General features: G+C 39.8%; 1 protein-coding gene across 1 annotated transcript in view; it reads left to right on the top strand.

Annotated features, from left to right (window-relative positions):
- Positions 1 to 24,709, top strand: part of MPPED2 (metallophosphoesterase domain containing 2) — a 103,526-nt gene that overhangs the window by 43,949 nt on the left and 34,868 nt on the right. The window contains exon 3 of the mRNA XM_009635580.2: positions 11,146 to 11,371. Coding sequence (XP_009633875.1) covers positions 11,146 to 11,371 — 226 coding nt within the window. The remainder of the gene's footprint in view (positions 1 to 11,145; positions 11,372 to 24,709) is intronic.

The following is a 24,709-nucleotide window of genomic DNA, read 5'->3' as shown; positions in this document are numbered from 1 at the left end:
TATAATCCTATGCCATTAGCTGGAGTGTGAAAGGCGGAGAGGGATTGCCTGAGCGAGGATGGCCGAGGGGTGCCCCGCTGCCGCAGCCACCGGGCTGCCCCTGGGGACCGGGGGAAGGAAGAGGAACTGGCCTGGTGACTGACAGCTCCGGCTAGCGACGGTGAAATGGGTCCTGGCATTGGAGGGAGCTGCTGGAGAGGATGTGTGTACAGTTATAGTGGAAGCAATACAGCCATTCATGAGCAAATGCTTCCGTGAAGCCAGCTGTAAAAACAATGATGCTTGCCTCTGAGGTGAAAGGGCAAAACCTTAGCAGAAAGGAGTATAAATAAGAAATAAATTGTTACCTTTGTGCAAGTGACTGAAATAGCTGTTCTCTTAGTGCTTTGTCTTAATGAGCATCTCTGATTACCTGGAGTTGCCACTTTATTCAGTAAAACTTCAGGTTCACATATCATGCCTTTTTATGGCAGGTTTTTCATTCCTTTTTCCTTTTTCTTTCCTTTTTTTTTAAGTCTAGAAATGATGGCTAAAATGAGTAAGTCAAGAGAGACCCTACTCTGCAGAAAGCACGCGAGATGAAAAATTGCAAATGCTGCATGCCCCAACAGTTAATGATAGCATTTAATTACAGAGAAATACTTATTCCTGTACCAGAATCCTTGGTGTACTTCTGTATGCAAAAGGAAACTACAGATTCTGCATCATCCAGATTTTGCAGCACCTTGTGAAAATGTTACTGTAAATTCCAATGCACAGATACAAGTACCATAAATCTCACATATCCATTTAACTTGGCTTAAAAACATTTCACTGCCTTATGTAGGTTAGATGCTTAATATTATTCTTACAAAGGAACAGAGATGGCTATAGCAAAGGGCCTACATACTTGTAGTAACAAGGATGGGAAAGATCAGAGTCTCACCTGAATTCCATGACTCTTTGCATTGCAGAATGGAGTTTACATTGTATATACTATTTTTCATTCATCTGTTTTGGCCTTCCTTCTTCAGAAGGACAAGTAGGAGGCATTTCAGCATATAGGTTTGCCCACTGAAATACAAAGAGCGGCCCCTTGGATTTTTAAAAAACTTCAGTCTGAACTGTCTGTCATGAGGTCCTGGGGTGCTGTAACATAAATAATTTGGTGATTTAAATTCTGCAAAGCCTGGAGAAGAGACGAGATGGCAAGAAATAGTTGCAGTGGTGAGATTTGGAACTCAAAAATGGCTGGCACTAATTTCCATCGTTATCACTCTAAACCTTTATTAGGCTTAAAGTTTCCTTCTCTCTTTTCTTAGTGTCTGGGGTTACTATAGATGCTTAAACTTAGAAAGAAGGTATCTGAGGCTATGTGCTATTCTGCTCCTGCAATTCTAGATGGCTAGGAAAAAGAAATAATGGCATAAGAGTAATTCAGTTCCTTGTAATAACATGATACAGCAGGAGTGATTTGGTTGTCTCCTTTGGTAGCTAAGAAACCTCTCTGTGGGCTGGGTTATTAAAAGGAATTTCCTTACAGGGCTCAGGAGATTCCTGGTATCCAAGTTCATCCTGAAAGACTCTAATGGAATGTTCAGGTTTATTTAGAATAATAAATGTAAACATAGGATTCAGAAAATAATACTGGAGGTTCATAAAGATCTGCCTGAATATTTTCAGTTGACTGTAATTTCTGTTTGTGTTCTCTGTGTACTTTCTCTTTGAAGATTTCAGGAAAGGGCCATGGAGGTAGTTCTGAAACACAGTATGGAGTCCTGTCAAATGGGTATTGGGCTGCTTCTGGAAGTGGAGTTTCAGATTTCTCCTCTTCCGACTTAGAAAAGGAAGAAACAATTCCCAACAAACATCAGCATTGCCATCTGAAAATACGTTTAAGACCTTTGAATAACAAACTTGCTTTTTATGCTTAAATGTTTACAAGTATAAGCAGAAAACTTGATTACAAGGTAACATTTCAAAAGCAGCTAATTGCTTCAGCACACGGGCAAATGTTACATTCTCAGAGTTATTAAAAGCTGATGTCCTGCTTTTAGACAGCAGTCCATGCTTTTAAAACCTTTGGGAAGTTTAAAAAATACTTTTATCTTATTTCTTCTTTTTCCTTTCCATTTACTTTCTTTGTAATTATTCTTGCTGTCTTTGTTTATTATTTTTTGGCTTATAGTTATGGGTATTTATCCATGTTGCCATAGTATTGGTAGCCAGTTAAGTCTGAGCCCCAGTATGTTTTGTAGTTTACCAATAATGTACTAAAAAAATAATAGTTTTGAAAGGAAGGTTTTCAGTTCCATGCATAAAAATTGAGAGGTTATTTAAAAGGTACTGTCTTTTAGAAAGAAAATTAAAATAGTTATCTGAAGTTTCTTGTCTATGTATTTGAGATTTTTCTTCTCATAAGAAAGGCTCTGATCATCTTCCCGGGATACAGAAAAAGGTGGCATTTGGAGGGATTTTTTTCAGAAATATCCACTAGGCTTTCCCAGGCTGCGAGGTAGGCGTCCGCCTACTGCTCTATGCATTGGAAGCCTCAAAGACTTTCCTCTAAAAATGAGAAAACAAATAATGGGAACAAGTCCAGAGAGGAGAGAAACAGGAGAATGTTTTTGGTGTTTCTGTGTTTCCTGATGGATTTATTTGTTTTTCTTAAGATAGGTAGGTAGATACTGGAAGTATCCTGACAGGGATGTGTTTTTCAGTCCTGTGGACAGGAAAGGAAGTTCTGCTGCTCACATAAAGGTCCCTGTCAATAAGGCAGAAAAATTTGGGGCAGAATCTAGATTTGGGTCCTGTATTCATAATTCTCATTCCCTTCAGTAAGTTTTCCTTCAGTAAGTAGTGAAGAATTGATATTCAGGCTTGCTTCTCTTTTAAATAAAGGTTTTACTTTGTCTGGAAAATCTTGTCCTTAGCATTCACTGGCCTTTTGCAGTGTGAAAATATATGTACATGAAAATACCAAGACATTGTCTGTGATAATTATGATTAGCTTAATTACTTTCTGTATAATTGTTTCTCAAGATGACCTCCTTTTTGATGGCTTTTATTCATTTATTTTAGGGGGAAAAAAAAAGACTTAATTGGAATTGTAAATTACAGAGACAAAGGATATGTTATGGGAAGTAGGTCCAGATCTGTTTGTGTCAGACAGTGACTGTTGGTTTTTATGTTCTTAAGATTCATGGAGAAAAATCATTTAAATTGATACAGTATGTGCGTGCACAAGGTAATACCAACAACCAATATATTATTCAAAATCTGGTGAGTTTCTTCATAGGGGATTAGGTTATATACTGTGGGGGTACTCCGAAACGAAAATAGGATTGTGTATTGATGCCTTTAGAAATATTATTTGAGGGCAATAAAATGTTCCCTGAAATTCCCTCCTGAGTGGAGAAAATGGAGTTTGTTTGCAGTAATTGCATTTTCTAGCATTTGCTTTCGCACTTTCCAATATGAGTTAAGCCAATTGGAACCTGTGATTTCGTTTTGTTTATTGGCAGAAGTACCATGTAACTTGATCTGTGATGCATTTATAGAGAATGCTTTGAAAATCTTGAAATAGAGATGGCTTTTTCTTATTAGATTTAGATAGTATTAGGGTTCATTTCTATATTTTCGCCTAATGTAATAGTAACCAAAAATGTTCCTTTTCAATTTAGTCTTAATCAAGTTCAAGGAGAACATTTCTACTTAGCCCCACTGGCACTGTGAAGGCAGAGTTTATGTTCTCAGCCTTGGTATTCAGAGTTCAAGATCTGAGCCATTTGAAACCATGCCGAGCTGAAATCTATCTAAAACTTGTCAGTCCTGATACATTAAGATCTTGATCACAGGAGAACATGTAAAAAATTCTGTTGGACAAAATACAACGTGTTTCTATGTTTTTGCAGTGTGCATGCACTAATAGACCTTAAACTACAGGGGGTTAGATGCAAATCTCATTATAAGTGTAAACAGGGGGTAATTCTGTTTAGAGGAACACCTTTCAGCCCTGCTAGACAAAAGATGTTCTTGCCTGAAAACCTTAAATATTTTCCCAAGTGAACACTATTTCACTTAAAGGAAAGTACTCTTTGAAAGTGCGCAGGTAGCACCGAGGCAGCCGTGGCAGTCCTGTGTGTATTGCTTTGCTACGGGGAAGAGAGGAGTAGCAGGAGCTACCATTTCTGCAAGAAGCATTTTTAAAAATGAAAGGGAAAAATACAGCTATTGTGATTTCCGGGGAGGGTGATGGTTTTGCAATTTGATAAATTTAAAGGGAAAATTCATAGCTGTCAGCTTTTTTTATTTTGTTAGGTGATTTATTTTTTTTCCTTGAAAGTTCCATCTTTTAGGTTACATAATTACAACCCTGAAAAGAAAGCCTTTCCAGGGACGAGCAAGCAGAGAAATCTGCGCTCCTTCTGTTTCAAATTTCATAATTTTAAAGTCAATTTGGGGAACTTTTTACACCTAAAGTTGGCGGTGCTGTGAGCTGCAAAATCTGGAGGCTTTTTTGTTTTTGAGGTTAGACTAAACAAGAACTTCAGATTCTGGCTGTTGCAAAACAAATAAATGTCATGTATTAATTGATAAAACTTCAGTGATGCTTTCCATGTTTCAGGAAAAAAGTTTCAATAATAGTAGCCCAGTGAAATTCAAAACAACTTTGAGATCAAAACCCAGCACATGTCATGTCGGAATAATGCCGAGGAAGACGTGGGGCACTGAAGGGAAAGAAAAGATGGTCGCTTATGTTGTGCTACGTTTTTTTCTTTTAACAGAGAGGAGAAGGATATTAATCACAAACAGTTACATTAGAATAATGTTATGGTTGAGACATAAATACATAAAAGCAAGGAATTGTTACTGGTGTCAAAGCATCATTAAGTCAGACCCCTGGTTAACTAGGTTCTGCTGCGTACAGTTCCTACTGCACGTGGCGATGTCATGGCCCAGCGTTGTGCAAAATTCACTTCATTTACCTATGGAAGAGAGAACGAGTGGACGCACTTGGTATTGGGTACCACTGATTCTGCAGTATCAGACTCCTCCGAAGTGCCCGTGTGGGTTAAATAGCACCTGTATCTGCAGTCGCTCGGAGAGGACCCTGTTTGCTGCAAGACCTCAGCACTACGTAGCCGAGTCGGAGGTGCTGAGGCAAGATTCACTTGATACTTCCTTGCTTTCATGGGTTTATGACTCAACCTTGGCATTATTGTAACGTAGTTTTTTGTGTTTAATGTTTCTTAGACTTGGTTTTCCATTGCCAGCATGGAAGAAATCCTAATGCATGAGTTTCAGAGGAGAAGGTAGCAGTCTGAACCTGCTGTGTGGCTCAATCCGCAAGTGTGAGTATTAACGCTAGAGCTGTCAGGCCTTGTGAAAATTAATGAAGCCTGACGGTTACAGAGTGAAAGGTCAGAGGCAGAGCTTGCACTTACCTAACATTTCTGTTTTGTTGTGTCTAACAGCATTTTCAACAAAGGGGAGCTTTAATGTGCAAGCTTTAGATCTATCACAGGAATTCAAGGGTCTCAGCCTTTGCTTCTCCCTGTGCTGTGGTCTGATGTTTTCTTTGCATAAAGGCAAAACAGTTACACTTTCATTCATCTACTCCTCTTGCTGTGTTGCCCATGTGTGTTTCGCTTGTATTTTTCTTTCTCCAAAATTTTCTTTTGGAGGGGGAAAAAAAACCAAGAACCATCTGATAGTTTAAAAACCTGGTGGAACACTTTTCATCAAGAAGATTTTGAGAGCTCTTGTACTTCAGCTCTTTGTACTTCTTTAGAAGCATGTTCTGGTTTAGTGCATGTTCAGTCTTTTATTTGCCTGTTTTTTTATTTTGTTTTTAGTTATTTCATTCTGTAGATTTCTACAGACACAGAGGGACAAAATGCATAGAGACACATTGGTTATGTTTTCAGCCAGTACGTTGGTTGACATCAGTTTTAGCTATTCCATTGAGGACTTTTTGGGAAGGCTGCTTGATTAAAACAGCCAGAATATTTTCACAGTCAATCTCATCCTAGAAAAGGTGTTTGGTTTTCCTACCCAGTTTTGGATCTCAGTACCTGCAGTCATTGTTGGTGTGAGAAGCCCAGCTTATCTTTTGGAAGCTCGAGCCTATGTAACTGTACAGTTTAACTCATTTGTTGCTGCTGAAGGAGAAATCGGAGCCTTTGAAATACTGTGTTTCTTTGGAAAAGCTGAAAGGACCCTGCGCGTGTTGTGATTGGGCTGTAAATGCTGGGAAGAGAGAGTAGGCATGGCCCTGAGGTGGAGTGGGCTTTCCATGAGAAACCTCAGTGAAGAGTTCCAGAGCTGCTGGCCTGTAGCAAGCTCTGCTGGTTGCCCTCGCCTGCTGCCCATCGGTTGGCAGCTTGGGCAGCTGTGGCCAGGCAACCGCTAGCAACCTGTGCTGCTGCGGGGGCTGGAAGTCCATAGGACTGACACAAAATCAGTGTTTATCCGTGGACGTGTATGTGGTTGGTTATAGGTGAATGCTCCGTGACCAGTTTTGCATTTTTGAAGCATATATGATACAAATAGGAGATTTGTTGCACGGGCAACTCGCTTGTACAGGTTTTCCCTCTTTTTGAAGGGACTGATTTGTACGTCAAGGTTTCTGAGCCCATTTCTCAATGTGAGGCCAAAGGGTCTACGAGGCTGTGAAATGGGCATGAAAATGCTTCACCTCTGTGGAAGTGCTGTGTGGTTTGAATAGTTCATGCATGCGTATGCATATGCAGAGCTTCACATCAAAAGCACTTGTGTAGCATTTGTGTCTAAATACAGGTTTCTACCACTATATAGACAGTTAGTATCACATTATTTGTTATTCCCCTGTTTCCCTGTGGGTTTGTAGGTAACAGTAGTCAAAAAATAATGTGGTTTTTCTATTTTTATAGGGACTCAGCAGTTAACATTCATTGCCAGTCAGACTCCTTTTCATGTCTGGCAGCTCTACAGAACTAGGGTCGTGTGACTAAATTGTACTCTTATGAAGCATGCCATTAAAATGGGAATGGTTGTTCAACAGATTAAGGACTCCTAGGATCAAGTACTTAAGTTGAACTTAAAAAAACACTGGAACACCTACTTACGTAGCTTTAAAAAACCCGAACAACCCCCCCACCCTCCCCAGCTTCCCCCCTTGTCCTCTGTAATAGGTGTATTGAAAGTCAGGCTGTTGCTCAGATCACACCTTAAAGTGATATAAGTGGTTGCAGCCACCAAAACAAGTCCTACCTTACCAGTGTTCACAGATCCTCCTTCCTTTTTTGCTACATCAGTTTTCGGCTGGATCAGGTGTCTGATCCACTGTGCTCTGTGGCCACCAAATCCTTGTGTTGGCAAAGAGGCACGGTAGCACAGGATGAGCGCTTGGGGGACAAAGGTATGTGGGACTGTAGCTTGAGGGTTGACTCGTTAAATGGGAAGTCACCAAAATCTTCTGAGACTCCCAGATTAATGTACTGCATGCTATAGCATATATGTGCTATATACTGTATTACTATGAACAATCCCGTTTTTAGAAGTTATTCAGAGTTAACTATCTTTGCTTTTATTTGAGCAAGAGTGATACTGACTTTGTCTTCCAGAAGAGAACACCTTGTCTAATTGCAGTATTTTCTTGATCAATGATTACATTGTGCCCTTGCTTCTAGTGTTGAGGGTAGATGTTGAAAAACATCTTAGCCAAAATATTATATATTGAAAATACAGACATGCGTTCACACATGTGCACCCTGTGTGTGTATATACACATAAATATATAGGATTTCAAATACTCCAGTATAAGTGACTCTACTTAACAGACTCGTTGCCCTAGTCATTTTTAGTAGCTGCAATTTTAGCCTTTTGGTCTCACCTGCTCAACATTTAAGTATTTTTAGTTTCAGCTCAATTATTACCCTGGGAGGTGATAATTGGGTATTCTGAAGTGCTGGTCCCAGCAAACAGATCAAACTTTTCCTAGTTTGGAAAGCGGTTTTTCTATCTGTTTGCCAGATTCACAGCGTGAATTAGAATGGATAATATTACTGGTGCATGATAGAAAATTTAAGTTAGGAAATTAGACTAATAAAGACCGAATGTAGCTAACAAAAATTTAGTGAAGGGAAGTGAGGAAATGCCTTTCAGCCTGCATATTGGGCTACAGCATCTCTCTGTACAGACAGCACAGATGTAGATATGCAGAGATTAATCTGGTCAAGATGAAACTGAAATACCATGGAGTAGGAGATTTTTGTGTGTGACTGTTTATGCTTCCATATTAAACACAGAAGGTCAGCAGATTATAGGCAAAGGGCAGGACTGCCAAAAGAAGACACACCAAAATATTTCATAAATTGTATCAGAGAGAATGAATGTTGTGCACTGCCACAGGGCCTTTCGGGAAGGGGAAAACCTGAATGCGATGAATAAATAGCTAATCTGATTGCAGGTAATTTATTACTGTGATTAGTGCTATATAGTCTTTCCTCAGGGAAGAGGAAAGAAATGGATGAGACTTCCTCTTGCTGTGCTCCCCTTTGCTTAGGCCTGGCTTTTGACGTGCTTGCATTTCGATGAGCAGAGTTGCTTGTTGCTAGCTCCCAAGCCAGCTCCAGAGAAGGAAAGCAAAATGTGACTGGTTGTAAAGTCGGGGAACTAGATGGGGAGATCTTGGTGCCTATCCTATGGTAAATATTAAAGTATGGGAGTGAAGCATGTCTCGTCTTGTTGCTGGAGGGGGGACCTGGGGCTGCAGCCATTACAGCCGCAGCCAGCACTGCTTACTCTCCGGCTGGCAGGCTGTGGGCTCGAGCTTACAGGTAGGTGTTGGCCAACTTTGGTCCCCGTGGGGTTTCTCCTCCAGAGCCAATTTCTCCATATTCCTCAGTCCTGATATTGGTCCTTGGGTTTCACTGGAGGGGCCGTGTCCTGAGCTGCCCAGTGGCACTGGGGAGATGCTGTTCTCTCCCAGGGCCCCCCAGCTCCCCAGTGCCTTCCTGGCCCTCAAGAACTGACCAAGCAGAGCCTCTCCTTAGTCTTAATAAAATCAACGGCTGTCTTGACACCAATTGCAGTAAATACGGTTTGGTTTTCCAGGTGCTTATATAACACGTATAATGTTACATCAATATGTTTTAATTATCGCTGATGTCACCATCAGTTTATCTTTTCATGTCCTGTGTGTCTTCAAATTAAGCCCTCTTTTACAAGGTGTCAAGATAAAAAACCCATTGACTTCACGCAAAACGTTCCATACTTAATTGCACATAATATCAGCAAAATGTGCTGATTTCCAAATCTATCAGAATACATGGGAGAAAACTTAAAACCTGAACATCTATCCAGTAAGATGTAAGTTGCTAAAACTGGCAAATGTTGATAACTTGGCAGAAACCTGAATTTAACTTCTCCATCCTACTTCTCTGAGAATTTAATCACATCTAGCTTGTTTTGGGGGATTGATAGTTATGACAAGTGTATCAAATTTCATGCCCGTGGTATCTTTTATGTTTCCTGAGAGAGGAGAAAATACCAATTTTACCTTGTGCCCAGGAGTCACAGAAAGCAGGAACTGCCACATTGAGTTTTTAAATAAAAATGAATTGCAGAGATGGGGAGGGGGAGGGAAGAGAGTGAGGCATAAACTGTAGCAGAGCATTTATTGCATCTTCCCCAGCTTTTAATCTAATGCAGCACCGCAGAGAGTTATGAATATGTATGATCTGCATTTTGTTCAGACGTGAGGTGTCTGTGAAGATGTCTGCTTGTTTTTTTCAGGGGATTTATAGCTTTTTGTTTTTCTATCCAGAATTAACTGATTTTGCAAATACGATGTTTATATACATATCTTGTGTAATTCCTGTTTCTGTGTTGTAAATATTGAAAAGCAGAGGGTTTTGGCTGGTTCCCCTTAAGTCTTATTTAGGGGGAAGTTAATCTTCTTGTAAATGCTTACAGCTTTACTTTGAAACTTGCTTTTTAAAAAAAACTGCAAACCCAAACAGTTCTGGAAGTTGAAAGACAAGTTTTAAACTAGCAAAGCCACATCTATTTAGGAGAACTGTATTCGTGAGAAATACATAGCATCTGATTCTGTGTTCCTCGAGGCAGATGTTGGGAGTACCCGAACTGGAATATGGACCCATAGATTTCCACATATATTTTGCTGTCTTTGGAGGGGAGAAATCCAAAACCCAAGCCAACCTTTTCTAAATTATTATTACAAATGTACGCCAAAATGAATGGTTTTGTATCAGACTAGGTAATCGGCTTACATTGAAGGCAGCAGAAGGGAGATGTGAGTCTGGTCTTAGCTTTGATGCAAATTTACATGCGATTTTTGGAAAGTTACAGTGGGACAGATTTTGTAAAAGAACCTAACTTTTGTGAAGACACCACGGTAGGGGACCATATTTTTCAGGGAGCTCAGCACCCAGTATGTTTATTTGGAAGATCTGGCACTGGTTGTTGGAACCAAGTGCTTGAAAATCTGTCTCTGAACTCCCAAAAATCTGGCTCCGTGGGCCTGATCCATGCCTCATTCCAAACAATGGAAATAGTTGCCCTGACTTGAGGCGATGAAGCTTGTACTCTTTATCTCTGACCCTCACGGTAAATGAATTAACCACGTTTTCTTTTTCCTACCTTATGTCTTACTTGCTTGAGTTTCGTGGTTTCTTCTACTTGTGCATTTCTTACAGAAGTGAGATACTGACATAAACTTCTTAATAATAATAACAATAATAATGATAATAATGTGAAAGTCCATTGCTAGTGAATTGGAGCTTTGGAGAACAGGCTCAGTCCTGTGAATTAAGAGGTAGGACTCGGAGTCACGTCTAGGCTAATGCACATCAGCGTGGCATCAGTTGAAAGCAAGGGAGCAGTGGTGGTTTATGCCACCTTTGGAGCTGGTTTGGTGCATACCAGCTTGTTTTGTGTAATGCTTTTTATTATAACATTGCTTTGTGTGACGTTACTTTACATTTTAACACAGTTTCAGTCAATGGAAGAGAAGCAGCATTAATAACTCCTGCTCAGCATGGCGATGCACACAGATCTGGGGTATTTCGTTCTGTCTCTGCTAGCTGTCTACTTATTGTGCCGACAATGCTGGTGTGGGAGGAAAATGTGCTAATTAAGTCCTCTCTTTTGTTATTTCAGGAAACCTTCCATATGAATATAAAATAGTGATTGCTGGGAATCATGAACTGACATTTGATAAGGAATTCATGGCAGACCTTGTTAAACAAGATTACTACCGCTTTCCCTCTGTGTCCAAATTGAAACCAGAGGACTTTGACAATGTTCAGTCACTCCTGACAAATAGTATTTACTTACAAGATTCAGAGATAACAGTTAAAGGATTCCGAATATACGGTGCCCCGTGGTAAGTCTCAATTTAAACTTTCTTTGCTGTTTATTACTTGAACCGCAGCAGGATTTGCTGAAAATGCATGAAGCTGCTTTGTTGCATTGCCCTGCGGAACAGTATCGAACTTAGCTGTAAACCACTCTGAAACAATTGCCACTTTTTCTTTTTTTGCGGATAAATAGGCTATATTTAGCCATGTGTGTGAAATAAGAAAAAAAGAATCGTAATTTTTCTGTTCTGCCTGCTGAATGCACTTTAAAAATTGTGGACTCAATATCCACTCCGTGCTTGTGGATTAACTGCAGTGGTATCTTAGTTTGAATTAGGGAAGGAAGCTCCGTTATATTCTATGCTGTTTAGGTATTTATGTCTGCTGTGCTAATAGATTAGTATGGTAGTATTTAACACCCACGCAGCACAGGGTTCAAGGCAGGGGGTGCTCTAAGCATTATTTCTGATCAGTTCTAGGCATTGTTTTCTTTTGCTTGTGAAGTTGTGATAAATTTCAAGCTGGTTTTGATCTCACTCCACCCCTGTGCTGAGCATATGCAGGAAAAATTGCTGTCCTAAGTTCTGTCCTAAGGAGACTCTTCCTTGGTTTCCCTCTGTGTTGTGGTGCCCGATACCTCTCTGTGGAGGCTTGGGTAGCACTTGTTTTAAATCCTCTTGCTAACAACAGCCACAGTCCTTTGAGGCTGTGCCAGAAACCTGCACTTCAGTGATGGTGATAATCATTACGCTACTTGGCATTCTCAGTCGTCAGCTGAAGTACTTAGAGACTAATTTATCCACATCTATAAGAAGGGTTTATTATAGGCTTGTAACTTACATTTTTGATGTCAGGCTTGCTTTAAAGGTGAAAGTAGGAGAGGAAAGGGGGAACATCAGGGGTTGAACCAAAGAACGGGGCAAACATATACAGACCTTAGAAATTTTCCCCTTCATCTCATCTCTGTCGACTGTTCACTCGGCCCGCAGGCCTTGATGATTCAACCACCACCACGCACACTGATGCTTCTGACAATGCTTTTTTTTTTGTCACATGTGTGCATTAGTGCTGGTTAGATAATAGTGATTTAGCTCTGTATCTCACATTCTTGACTTAAGATACTATTTTTTTAAATTTAAAAGTCATAGCCTTTAGCTAGTAGTTAAAATCAGCCTGACATGGCTTAGCTTAAAAAAAAAAAAACAAACCCAAACTCTAAATCCTGCAGTATCAGCTAATGGGGAAAGATGATCTTAATTCAGGTTAGGAATCATCTCTCAAAGACATTTCAAAGTAATTTTTTTTTAGTATAGCAGCGTATAACACGCAGAAGACGGGGCACATAAAGGCCTTGGGTCGTGTGAGGTGAATTTGAGACTTGCTGTGAGGTAAGCAGCTGTGTGAGCTGGAAAGCTACCTGCCAAAATTAAGATTGTGTTCAGCTACTTTCGTACGTATGTCTCAGAGGGCTTATATTCCACGGGCATCCAATGATTATGAAACGTAGACAACCTTTCAGATTTATTTGGGCCAGATTTACCTGAACTCTGCTTACTACAGAGCTGCTGGAGGGATCTGGAGGAGAACGTAGAATCCAAGTCTGGGGAAAAATATCTTTGGGGAAGAGAGAGCTTGGTATTCTGAAATGAAATGGAGAACAGTGTGATATGCCTTTACATTTATATTTATATGTATTGGCAAAATGTAGTGATCTTTTTCTCCTCTCGTAATGGCAATCTGTTACCCTTTTGTGTCCGGCTGCGTTTAGAAGTTCTGTAATTTTGGAGGTATACACATGGATTTAGACAATGGCAATCTGTTACCCTTTTGTGTCCGGCTGCATGTATACACATGGATTTAGATTGTTTGTTCTGAAATATTAAGGGACACCACATCAAGGAACGGAGTTGTTTTAACTGTAACAAGTGAATGGCGTATGTGTTCTGACCTAGTCGTGGAAGACAAATGTTAATTATTCCTCCCCATAATCCATCGGTAACTGGGTTTTTCCAATTAGTGATCAATGGGAAATAAAGCTAGGTTGCTAGAACGGCATGCTGGACGCCAACTAAGTGCTGACCTCTCTCTCTTGAAGGATGTTTCATTTGTGTTCAGCTGTGAAAAACTGTTGTCAAAGCATGTTTTGAGCAACTGTTGATATGGAGTTGAGGCTGTAATTCTGAATACAGCTTTTTAGATCAGCTAGTCTGTGTTTGGAGGACAGTGTCTTCTTTTGTCTCCTTTTTTTTTTTTTTTTTCCTGGAAAATATGAAAATTCAGCTAGTTTCCTGCATTTTAGTTGGTCTTTGAGAGGAAGGAAAAGTCACATCAGATACTGGAAAAATCTGTTCCAAATCTGTTCTGTGCCTGGGAACAGACAGAACGATCAGACAAGCCTTTTAGCACTTCTGATTTTTTTTCTCCTTCCTCTCCAATCACATCTCATTCCACTACTACAAATCTTCAGATTACCCCAAAGGAAGAGAATTTGGGGCAGGGGTTGTATGTATTTGTGGCCTCCTTACCCCAATTAGTTCTGTCACGAAAGTGGAACACTGGTCATTAACCCAGGAGATGCTCCAACTCTAAAATGAGATAAGTTGGCATGTTCAATTTATGTGCATTTTTGTAAGTATTTCCAGAGGGAAAAAATTCTCATTTGCTGATAAAGCTACTGGTTTTAATTTAAAAAGAGGGATCAAACCAAGAATAACAGCTGTGATTCTGGAGGTTTCAGCCTGTCAGGGGTTTCTAAGAAGTAATTGCCAGAAGATTGGGAAAACTGGCTATAAGTCATCTATCTATTTAGAAAATGTAAATTGCCAACTCAGTGTAACTACAGAAAAGAAATATCAGTCCATATTCATTACATGTTATTACTCATGGTACATCTGAAAGCTTTCTAAAGACCTAAGAGAATTCAAGTGGTGCCTACTAACTTACAATTTAGTAGAATTTGTATGTAGAAAATAACTTACAATACACGGGAGCATTCATGTGTATTTGCAATTGGAATGTGCGGTGGTGCATATCAACAGCCTCTAAGGAGCAGAAAATTTGAATTTAGCCTGATGGTTCAGAGAGTATTAAATGGCATTAGCTGGAGGGGAGTTGAAAACAGAGTATCAGCCCCTAAAAGAGAAAAGAGCAAGGGTGGGACATGAATCGTGCTCAGAGGTCTGCTCATTTTCAGAGGTGGAGAATGGAACTGACATTTTCACACCTTAAATAAGAGATTCTTTCATGTACCTTGAAGGAGCAAAATGGCTGAAGATGTTCCATTTGGTCTATAGATAACAATCCACAAAAACATTTCCCTCCTTTCTCTTCCTTCTGACTTTGCCCTATGAACCTGGCTTGTTTGGTGGGAAAATAATTGATAGCTTATACTTTATGCAGGCAAAACTCTCAAAGATTCCAATGGAAATATTTTCTCCTTTGGAAATTTGAGATCGAGGCTACTTATTGAACAGGACAAAAAATACAAACAGTAATGGATATATTAAGATTTAAATCTTAAAACTCCCTTTGTGAAGTGTATATAAGCATAACTCAGACTGATGTATCTGTAAAAGTGTAAGGAGAGACAGTCTGGTTTTACTGCAGCTTCGGGTGCTGAATATGTATAAGTGAATATGTATAAGTTTTATTTAAATTCAAATGTTGTTATTTTAAAGTACGAATGTTTTTTAAATTATATTTGGAATTGTTCATCTATGCTAAGGACTGAATTTAATGTTACAGACGTTTGAATACAGGTATTCGAGCAGTGTCTGTTTTCTAATGAAGCTTTAAAAGCATTCAAACCACCAGAGAACTGCAGTTAACTGGAGCCAGAATTTGTTTAAACCACATTTTGACAGCAACAATTGTTCAGGGAGAATATTTTTCTCAGTTTTATTTTGTTCTGCTGTTTAGCTCGACAGGTAGCTTTTTGTTTGTTTGTTTGTTTGAAAGACAAAGGTAGTTGAAATGAAAAAGTGTTCTGATAAACTTTATTTTGTGTGCGTGGAAATCGATAGTAGTTAATTTCATTAAAAACGAGGCAGTAGGCTTAATTATGGATTTTAAATTCTGTTCTCCATAAAAATGCCACCAAAAAATGTCACAAGGCATAAGTATAAAATAATGTAATAAAGCAATCATTTACATTATTTTCAGGTATTAAAATTTATGGGCAATTCCACCCATATCAAGCAGAATGAGAAGGAAAACTGAAGACCCAAGACTGTCAGCATATATATTTGTTTAGATAACTATAGATAGATGAATCTTTTTGAGGGAAGAAAATGTTTAATAGGAAAGCTAATTTGCTATAAATCAATGCATTTTAATGGTTAACGGAATCGGCTTTATGGAAATAACTGAAAAGCGCAAACGTGAAAGATTAAAATTGATGATTTAAATAATGACTGAAATCTGCGATTTGCATCATTGTGATGAAAATCAATTCATCCTGAATGAAGCTGGGAATAAAGCTCTTCCCTTCTGACAGGAACAGCAGCATTGTTCAGCAATATCCTGCACATTTGTCAAGTTGTAGCTTGTTCGGGTCTCAAGAACAGAAGCACAAAGCTGGCCTCCCAGTTGCTTTTAATGAATACTAGTGGGTTTTTCTTATGTCCAAGAATTTGATCTGTAGGGTGATCCAGAGGTCAAGAACAAACGGCTCGCTATCGCTCACCTCTGCGAAGCCAAGGCTTTCATTTGCTTTTTTTAGTAACTCTAGAGGAAGTGCCTTAACTCTTTTTCAGAAGCAAAATTTTAATTGGCATAGATAATGCAGCCTTAAGAAAGTATAGACAGGTTCAGTCATCTCCTTTAAAAATAATGTTTTGTGCGATTTTTTTCTTCTCTTTTCAGAGCAGTGGAAAATTTGGAGGTTTCATCAAATGGTTTTACACAAGTTTGAACTTATTTCTGTAACTCTGTTTATTTCGCCACTTCATTTGCAATCGTATTTTAATACAAATAGCTCTTAAGAGTTAGTACATCTCTCTTCTTCTGATCAGTGTTTTCAGACTTCGTGTTTATCCTGTCAGAAAAGCATCAGATGTTGGTTTTTTTTCCTTTTCAATTATAAGTTTTGTAATGCATCATGGATTTTGCTGACAGTCTTCAAGTTCTTGAAATAGCAAGCAAATTAACAGCAGATATTGAGCGTGAGGACTGGAAAACCAATTGGCAACTCACATGATAGGATTCAGATATACTGATGGATTGGAATGGATCTCATTTCTTTTATTTTCATAGTCTTAGTTGGCAATTAGCTTGCGCCTACAAAAGGGAGGAATAGAAATTGGACTACTCAGCAATCAAGTTCTTCATTGCTCTTTAGCAGTGAGAAAACTGGGGGGAGACTGGCCAAGAGTGGTGGTGGTGTACCAGGTTTTCGGGAATTCTGGCGTTTATGCAGTAGAAGTCAGCAACTGAGAAAATTATTGGCAAAGACTGAAGTCTTCTGTCTGCGTGTTAAACAAACACACCACCACTGTAGCATGGTTGTGTTTAAAGGTGCAGGCTTCTGTTTCATTTTTCTTGGCATTTGTCCTTCAAGTCTTTCATTTTAGGATGGAAGAATGTATTCCCCCCTGTCTAGAATTGCAGCGGTTTGTTTACATTTTTTGCCTTGTTGGGAATGTTGCTGATTTTTCTTCATTCTCTTTGATATCAAATTCACTTCTAAGTAAAAAATTGTCCTGTTTACTTTTTTAAAAAAAGATAAATAGTGGAATGTTTGTGATTTTAAATATGCTATCTCATAAGTAATTTTTAATGCTATGATGCCAACCTGTCCTAGCTAACTCTTTGTAAAGCTCCAGATCCTGGCACTGGGCAAATCACGAAGTCTTAACCTTTCCTTCCTAGTGTAGCGCACAGACTGTGTTTGTCCGTGGGTGGAAGTCTAGCCAGTTAAAACAGTCATAACATGGCGGCTCTCCTAACTCTTTTGAATCTTTCCTAGGGTGGAAACAGGGATTTGAACTCCTTCAGAGCAGTACTGAGCACCCAACTGTGGGAAGGTGCTCCGTGTCTCTAATTCCTGCTCCATTTTCACAGAGTTCAGTAGGTGCTGCATGATACAGCAAAGAGCCAGAATGAGTGTGACCTGTGCTGTTGGGGGGCTGATTATTTATGGTGGTCACCTGTTTGTAGGCTGAAGTGTGGTTTGCTAAACAGCGAGGTAATTTTGATATACAAGATGTGCATAGGAGACCCCCAAGTTGTGCTTGTGTTTGTAGTTTTGCTTTGGTTTTTTTTTTTTTCAATTGCCAGCTGTCCAGGAACCAGAAGTTTGTTTTCCTTTTGCTGAACACTGCAGTAACACAGTGCTCAATGTGGCATTTGTGTGCACTGAGCAGGCTGAGAGCATTTGCACCCAACAAGGAGTGATGAAGAGTAGGGATTAATGAGAATGTTAGAAAAACCCTGAAATTTTCAATTCAGCTGCTACAGGAGAGCTGAACCCCCTTAAAGAATGGGAGCTGGGGAAAGAGGAGGTAAGGAGAGAGTTAACCCACATGTCAAGATACGCTGTTCCTCAGAGGATTGGACTCAGCGTTGTGTGTTGATGCTTGCTTGAATAAATTCTGCAGCTTCTGCGCTTCATGCCTCCTACTTCTCCATTTTCTTCTACCTGTATGTGTGCCATACCCCTTTGTGGGAGTCTAGTACGGAAGGGAAGAAAGACAAAATTGAAAATACCATGCTGTTAAGGTTAACTGAAAAATTATTTCATTCGAGGACAACCACCTTCACAGTAGGAGAGCGGGAGGAGCAAGAGAGGGGCTTGAGCTTTGATGGGCTGATTTCAGAATGGATTTTGCCCTTGATGGTGCTCTTCAAGCCCCATTACTTTCTTTCCTTTGTTGCCCCTATGTCGAATACCCTGAGCAGGAAGAAGTAGGGAGCACTGAATGCTTTGAGTGACAGGTAAAGAGGCTGTTGGAGGATGAGTGGGCAAGTGCTGGAGCACAGAGCAGGAGGAGGTTCAGGGCCCTCTGGAGCAGCTGGTGAGCCAGAGGTGCCAGGGCTCCAGCAAGGAGCTAAGTGGGAGACCACGACTTGGCTGTAGGGCTGTATCTCTGGAAGGGCAAGGCCACTATCAGTTAAATAGAGACATAGATATCAGGAGCTTTGCTGAATTAAGTTGTGATTGGAAAAATAGGAATACTTTCAAGTGTCTTTACAAGATGTGGTGAAATGAATGAGATTGGGGCAGGGGGTGACAAGGGAGAAGGTAGATCTTGTCTTGCATACTGTTAGGAGTGTGAAATGGGTGTAGTCTACAGGTGGTTTGCTTCATAGTTCATCTATTCAGGACAAACAGGAAAAATTTTGGAAGCATTTACATTGCTTCCGGTGGAGCTGATCGTAAAGCTCACGTGATGTAACGGCAATAAAATGCAATAGAAATGGAAGAGAAAATAAGTTTGAAAAACTGTATTTGGATTTAATACAAGAAGTAAGTCAAGTAGCAAGTGACTAAATTTTGATAGCTCCTAGTGAAGGATAAGATTTCTCATGACTGTCTTCAAGATTATTTGGGTCATATTTATCTAATAGTTATTGATCAGAATGCTAACTTTACCCTGATGTGTATAAAATGCTTAAAGTAATTCACAGAGGCTATGAAATAAACCAAAAATTGTGCAAGCACTTCAAATAAGAGAATGCTGATCATGAATCTGAGCACAGGCATAAAGGTCAAGAGTGACAGTTACATTCATCAGATTTTCATGAGAATCCATTCAGTAGAATAGATCTGGCACCTTACTTCAGAAGTGGTCAACGCTCATGGATTCAGCTGAAAATCAATGAGACCTCTGGGTATTTATAACCACCTCTAAAATGTTTAGGTGCTAGTCCATATTACGGTTTGTGTGCATCTGAAGTATGAGAGTTGCTGACGTTTCTGACTCTACTAGTTAAATATCAAAATCTTAATCAGGCTGAGAGCTATGTTTGTATACATGCACACAGACAGAAAGCTTAAGCCGTGGTTTACAAGCAGAAAGGTGTCAACAGGTTATCCTTGTGCCTTCATAGATGTGGCTGAGTTGCATACACCCTTGAGTAAGTACAGAAGACCTCACAAGCTGCGATGCCTTGCTACCTCCTCAGATAATTTCTACATAGACAAGGTCATCGTTTTTACAGCTTGCACGCACAGTGTACCTGGGAGAAAGTAATGGGAGTTACCACCTAGGAACTCCATTCCATGTTCTCTAGCGTTTTCAATAAACGCTAAACACAGTACCCTTTAATATATGTGCTTCACCGTTTGCCTTCCGTACTGACATGCATGTGGTGGTTGGAAACCCTGTGCGTATGGCTACTTTGACAAAGGAAATAACTCTTCCTAGAAAAAGAGCTTATGGCGATTTGAAATCATCCGACACATGTGTCATCCTATGTATTTTACAAGTAATGTTCTGAATACTTGAGTATTGTATCTGCAGATCTGCCAGCTTTCCCCTACCCTCTGCTTCTGGAGAGCTCTCGCCTTCTGTTTTGCTGCTTCAGCAGCATTTGCTGGATGGGTAGGGCTGACAAGAAAGTTGTGTGGTCTGGTTCTTCAAAAACCCAGTTTATTTCTGGACACTTGTGAACCAGCATATCGTACCGACAAAAGCTGCTGTTTGCAGCTGCTGGCTATGTTGCCCTCTTGAGTAAGGTTTACAAGTTTGTACCCTGAGAATATACTTAGGGATTGTGTAGCACCTCAAACTTTATGTAAAGAAAGCTTTATGTAAGGAGGAAGGATGAATCTTGCAATCTTCTTTTCCTGGCACAGATTTTAATGCATCTTGTTTCCAAAACCGGGAATGTAATAAAAAGGAACTGCAAGAAAGGTGTTCTCTTTAACACCTCTCTTGGGGTTCCATCTGGACTGCTTGGGACACTTCCATGTCTTGTATTGCAGCAAAATGGAGGAGAAGGGCAAACTGAGTGCTAATCTGGAAGCTATAGGCCTGAAGTGTTTCGCTTTTTAATATGGGATGCTCCAATACACTGTAATCCTCAGGTTTACAGGTATTGAATTTGTTTTTCCAGTTCTAAGTAAGTCTGTGAATATAACACAGGTTTTATATTTGTTGATAAACCTAGAAAATACCATTTTAAGGATGAATGCCTTTCATTGCCTAACCTGAAGATAATTTTTTGTAAACTCCCAGTTTTATGTGGTTCGGGAATGACATTGCTTATGTTCTTGAGTGTATAGCATTGGAAGAGGTGGAACTTTTGGGAAAGCTTAGAAAATGTGGAAATAAGTCAAGTATAAATCACTCCAGCGAAGTTTTATATATTGTTTAATCTCTCTGTAAATTAAGAGATACTCTGAAGCATAAGTAATGAATTCTGTCCTTCCTGAAGTTAGATGGACTTTTTTTAGTTCATTCAGGATTTTGGACAGCAGATGCCACGTGTTTAATGATGCACCGGCGGCGAGTGGTACCTGCAGGTGTTCGTGAGCTCTGAAGCAGGCACGGGCGCAGCACTTGTATTACCATTATCTTCACTGCATTTTCTTACAGCCAATCAAACTGAATACTTTAATGTCATTTTAATGACATTTAAAAAGCAGAGAAGTAGTTTTCCTCAGAGGCTTGAAAAAGTTCCATCATTTTGCATATAGTGTTTGTGTAGACACTCCACATAGTACATGCATTACTTCTCACCGTTGTTGAATGTTAGCAAAACTCCAGGTAATCAAAAACTGTGCGTTGTCTTGCATTGCATTTCAAAGGGATTTATTTCTGGGACTTCCCTCTGGCTGAGTACCTTTTCATCATGAGGTGGAATCCTGCTCCGGAAAATCCACTGCCTGGGATGGCATGGCAGGCGCCGCACAGCACCACACAGCTCCTCGCAGGGTCAGATGGGGTATGTGGGATATCTGCTGGGTCCCAGTATCTGCTACCATATTGCAGTGTCAGCAGTGTTTTGAATAAGTCATTCATTACATGTCAATATTGTACTTGCTGGTCCAGGTATGTGTAACTGAAAAGTGTAGTTTCTGCAAATTCTATAATCGTCTGGTATCAACAGAAATCTAAGTGATACTTAGTGTGACATAAAAGTATGTTGTGTTTCAAAGGAAGATTTTGTTGTTGTTTCATAAATTTTGGAGTTAAAATACAGATAAAATATTCACAGATGCAGAGGCTGATCATCCATCTGGAAGTGAGCTGCTTTAGCACAGAACAGGGAGCCCTCGCTGTAAGGATGTGCCTTCAGCTGATAATTACTAGCAGTCAAAGTACCTAGAGTGTACACCTTTTCTTATTTGTATTCCAGTCCTGTAACCTTCCCTATTCTCTTGTGCCTTTGTTCTATTAATCTACAAAACAGGGCTCGACTTGTGATTAGTCCTTAGAGGTTGTTTCTATTAATCAGGCTGCAAAACAGGTCTACTTGGATGTTCTGTTGCAAGTGCTTAATGTGCTTTCCTCATCAGTCCGTGGCACAGAGCTGCTAGGGTTGGCTTAAATGGCAATGAAATCAGTGATGTGTCTGCTGCACTTGCTTTGTGTTTACATCTTGATTGTGTTGCTGTAGGATGAGGAAAATAGAAAGAGGAAAATAATTGTAGTCCTATAGAAAATTGCTTAAGTTAGTGACATTTGTGGCTACATCTCGAGAGCGAGCCAACGGGCAGCTGAAGGATGGGTCCTGGGGCAGCAGAGCCGCTTCTTAGGTGCATTCTGGGTGAGGTGAACTTGCCCCATTTTTAAGGTAGAGGATTAAAATTCAAGCTTTGATCACAGTTAGGGGGCTAAGTTTTAAAATCTTTCATAGAGTTTTAAAGATAAATTTATCCCCATAACATTCAGAGGGTCATTTAAGATATTTTTCTGCAGTAGGTAGAAAGCCGGACAGATTTCTGCTGATGTATATATACCAAAAAATAATCTAAGAGTTGGTAGAAGATAAAAAAAAAAAAAACCCCAAACTGAACTGTTCTGTAACACTTCCATTATTAGAACTTATCGTAAAACTTGAACAATAAACAGCATATGTAGTGAGAAACTAATCTAGTTTTATTATAGAAGATATTACTAACTATAAAAGCGTAATGATTTATGCTTCTAATTAAATACAGTATTTCCTCTCTGTAGGAGGAAAGTATCTATTTTTAAAACGTATCAGAAGAAACAAACCAGACCCCCAGTTATTTTTTCTATACTGTTCCTTTGGTTTGGTTTTTTTTTTTTTTTCAGTTTTTGTTATGTTGATTACGTATTTCTGTGCCAATTCAATAAAGTCTGTCACTAAAGTAAAGAACTTAGGCTGCTGTCTGGAAAGCCCCCGGCCCTGAGGCAGCCAGGTTTGTCTCAGCTGCTGTGCTTGCCTCGCGCTGTGCTCACGCCCGTGTTTTCTGTACGTGCCTCGATTCCTCTAGCGCACAAGCTTAAATTACCAGCCTTCCCAAAACTGGCCCGGTCTTGGCTCCCAGCAAAGTCCACAGCTGAATTCTTGCCGGCTACGCTGAGAACTGGTCCCTTACCGCTTTGTGCCATCATTTAACCGCTAATTTGAAAGGCTTTGTGCTGCCTCACCCCCAGCTACAAACAGCTTCATTAGGCTGTGGCTTGTCCAGTTTGACCTTTCATGGCCTAAAGAGCAGAGTTAAATGCCAGCGTGACACCTCCCTCCCTCGGCTGATGCAGTGCAGATGTAATGCCTTGGGTTGTGCCTTATCACGGGCATGATCCTGACACGAATAGCTGAGTTGAGCCGCTTACGCACACCCAAGGAACCTGGTCCACAGCCATTACGGAAAAGGGGTTCCCAAACGTGTTGTGCCTTGGGAATTCATCACTCCCGCTCTTCATTGTGTTGGTTGAGGAGGAGCTGGGATTCTGGGTTACCACCACCTTCTCCCTGCGGAAATCCTGAAGGGTTACTGAGGGCTATACGTTTGAAGTGAAGCCGTTCTTCAGGGGTTTGCAGGCTAGTAATAACAGTCACAGTTTGTACCGTCCAAGGTGGTTTTCTTCCCGATGCTAGCCGTCTTCAGATAATGCTGTTTCAAAGCCACCACTGTGAAATTTTACATATGTTGTTCTGATTAGGAATTCAGAAGAAATAGGCCCCCTAGCATGGTTTTCTCTAGTCCCCTTTTGGTCATTTCATTTTCACCACCTATTTTCTACTGGTTTTTTTTTCTTCTTTCTCCTTTTTTCCTCCCTCCTTATCATTTCCCTAGTTATCAGAGAAATCACTCTTCCTGCATTGATTCATTTCGACCAGAGTCTGGAAGGCACAGAGAATCAAATTAACTAATATTTTACTTTTGCATGTGATTAATGCTAATGCTTACAAAGAAGAAAATACTTTACTGTGATTTAATTTTCATTCTCCGGTTGATTCCCAGTGATTTAATTTTGCAGAGGGTTGTCTCTGCTTATTGTCTCTTATGGAATCATTGAAGTTAGAGATGGAAAAGACCTATTAAGTCATCCTGCCATCGCAAGATTGTCTCCTATGCTATATTTTTGAATGTTTTGCCCAGTTTTAATGAGTGAAGAAAAGGGGGTTTAGTTAATTCCTATGGAAGTTGTTCCTTGGTGTAATAGGTGTTACTATTGGGAACTAACATTTCTGCTTATATTCTTCCTATGTTCATTTCATTTTTTAAAAAATCCAAATTGTACCATACATGATGGGATGAGCCTAAAGGTTTCTTGGACCTTTCATGGTGTTTATATTCCTGCATCTTTCAGACCCTGTGTTGATTACATTACGTATTCAATCTGTGAAATCCTTTCAGGTTTTTCTCTTTTGCTCTTTCTTATTTCTGGTGAGGTTTTTTTATGTTCCTGGGTGTTGGTTTTCGGTTGCCTTGTTTTTTTTTTTTAAAAAAAATCTTCAGAAGAGGATCAGACCCAAACCCCAGTGTTCTGCATGGATGTCCCTAATGTACTGTGTGGTTGAGTAGAGATACTTGGCTAGTTGGTGTAGTGTGGTGAACGTATGTTCCATCACTTCTGCAGAAGGTCTGGACTTGCATCATGGTGTCTTTTTGATGTCTTGTGATACATCCATGTGTGTAGCCCGGACAATTTTATTCTTTTTCCCGTTCATGTTGCAAGCTCGTACATAATTTGCTGTCAGCTGCTGCCCTTAGGTCTTCTGTTTTAGCTTAACGGCTTTTGGGTTTCTTCCTTTCGCTGATTATTTATGTTTTTTAATTCTTCTCAGATGTATTAGCCTGCATTTCTTCCAGAAGGAATCCCATTTTCTTACTTCTCTCAGTGTTTCTAACCTCCTTTTGCATAATTTCTTTCCCCACTGTCATGTTTATAACACCTCTCACTATATTAAAATCTGTGAATTTAATTAATGTACTGTTCATC

This window comes from Egretta garzetta, unplaced genomic scaffold, assembly GCF_000687185.1.
Source record: "Egretta garzetta isolate BGI_Z169 unplaced genomic scaffold, ASM68718v1 scaffold523, whole genome shotgun sequence".
NCBI classification, from domain to species: Eukaryota; Metazoa; Chordata; class Aves; order Pelecaniformes; family Ardeidae; genus Egretta; species Egretta garzetta.
This window is presented reverse-complemented; position numbering and strand designations above follow the sequence as displayed.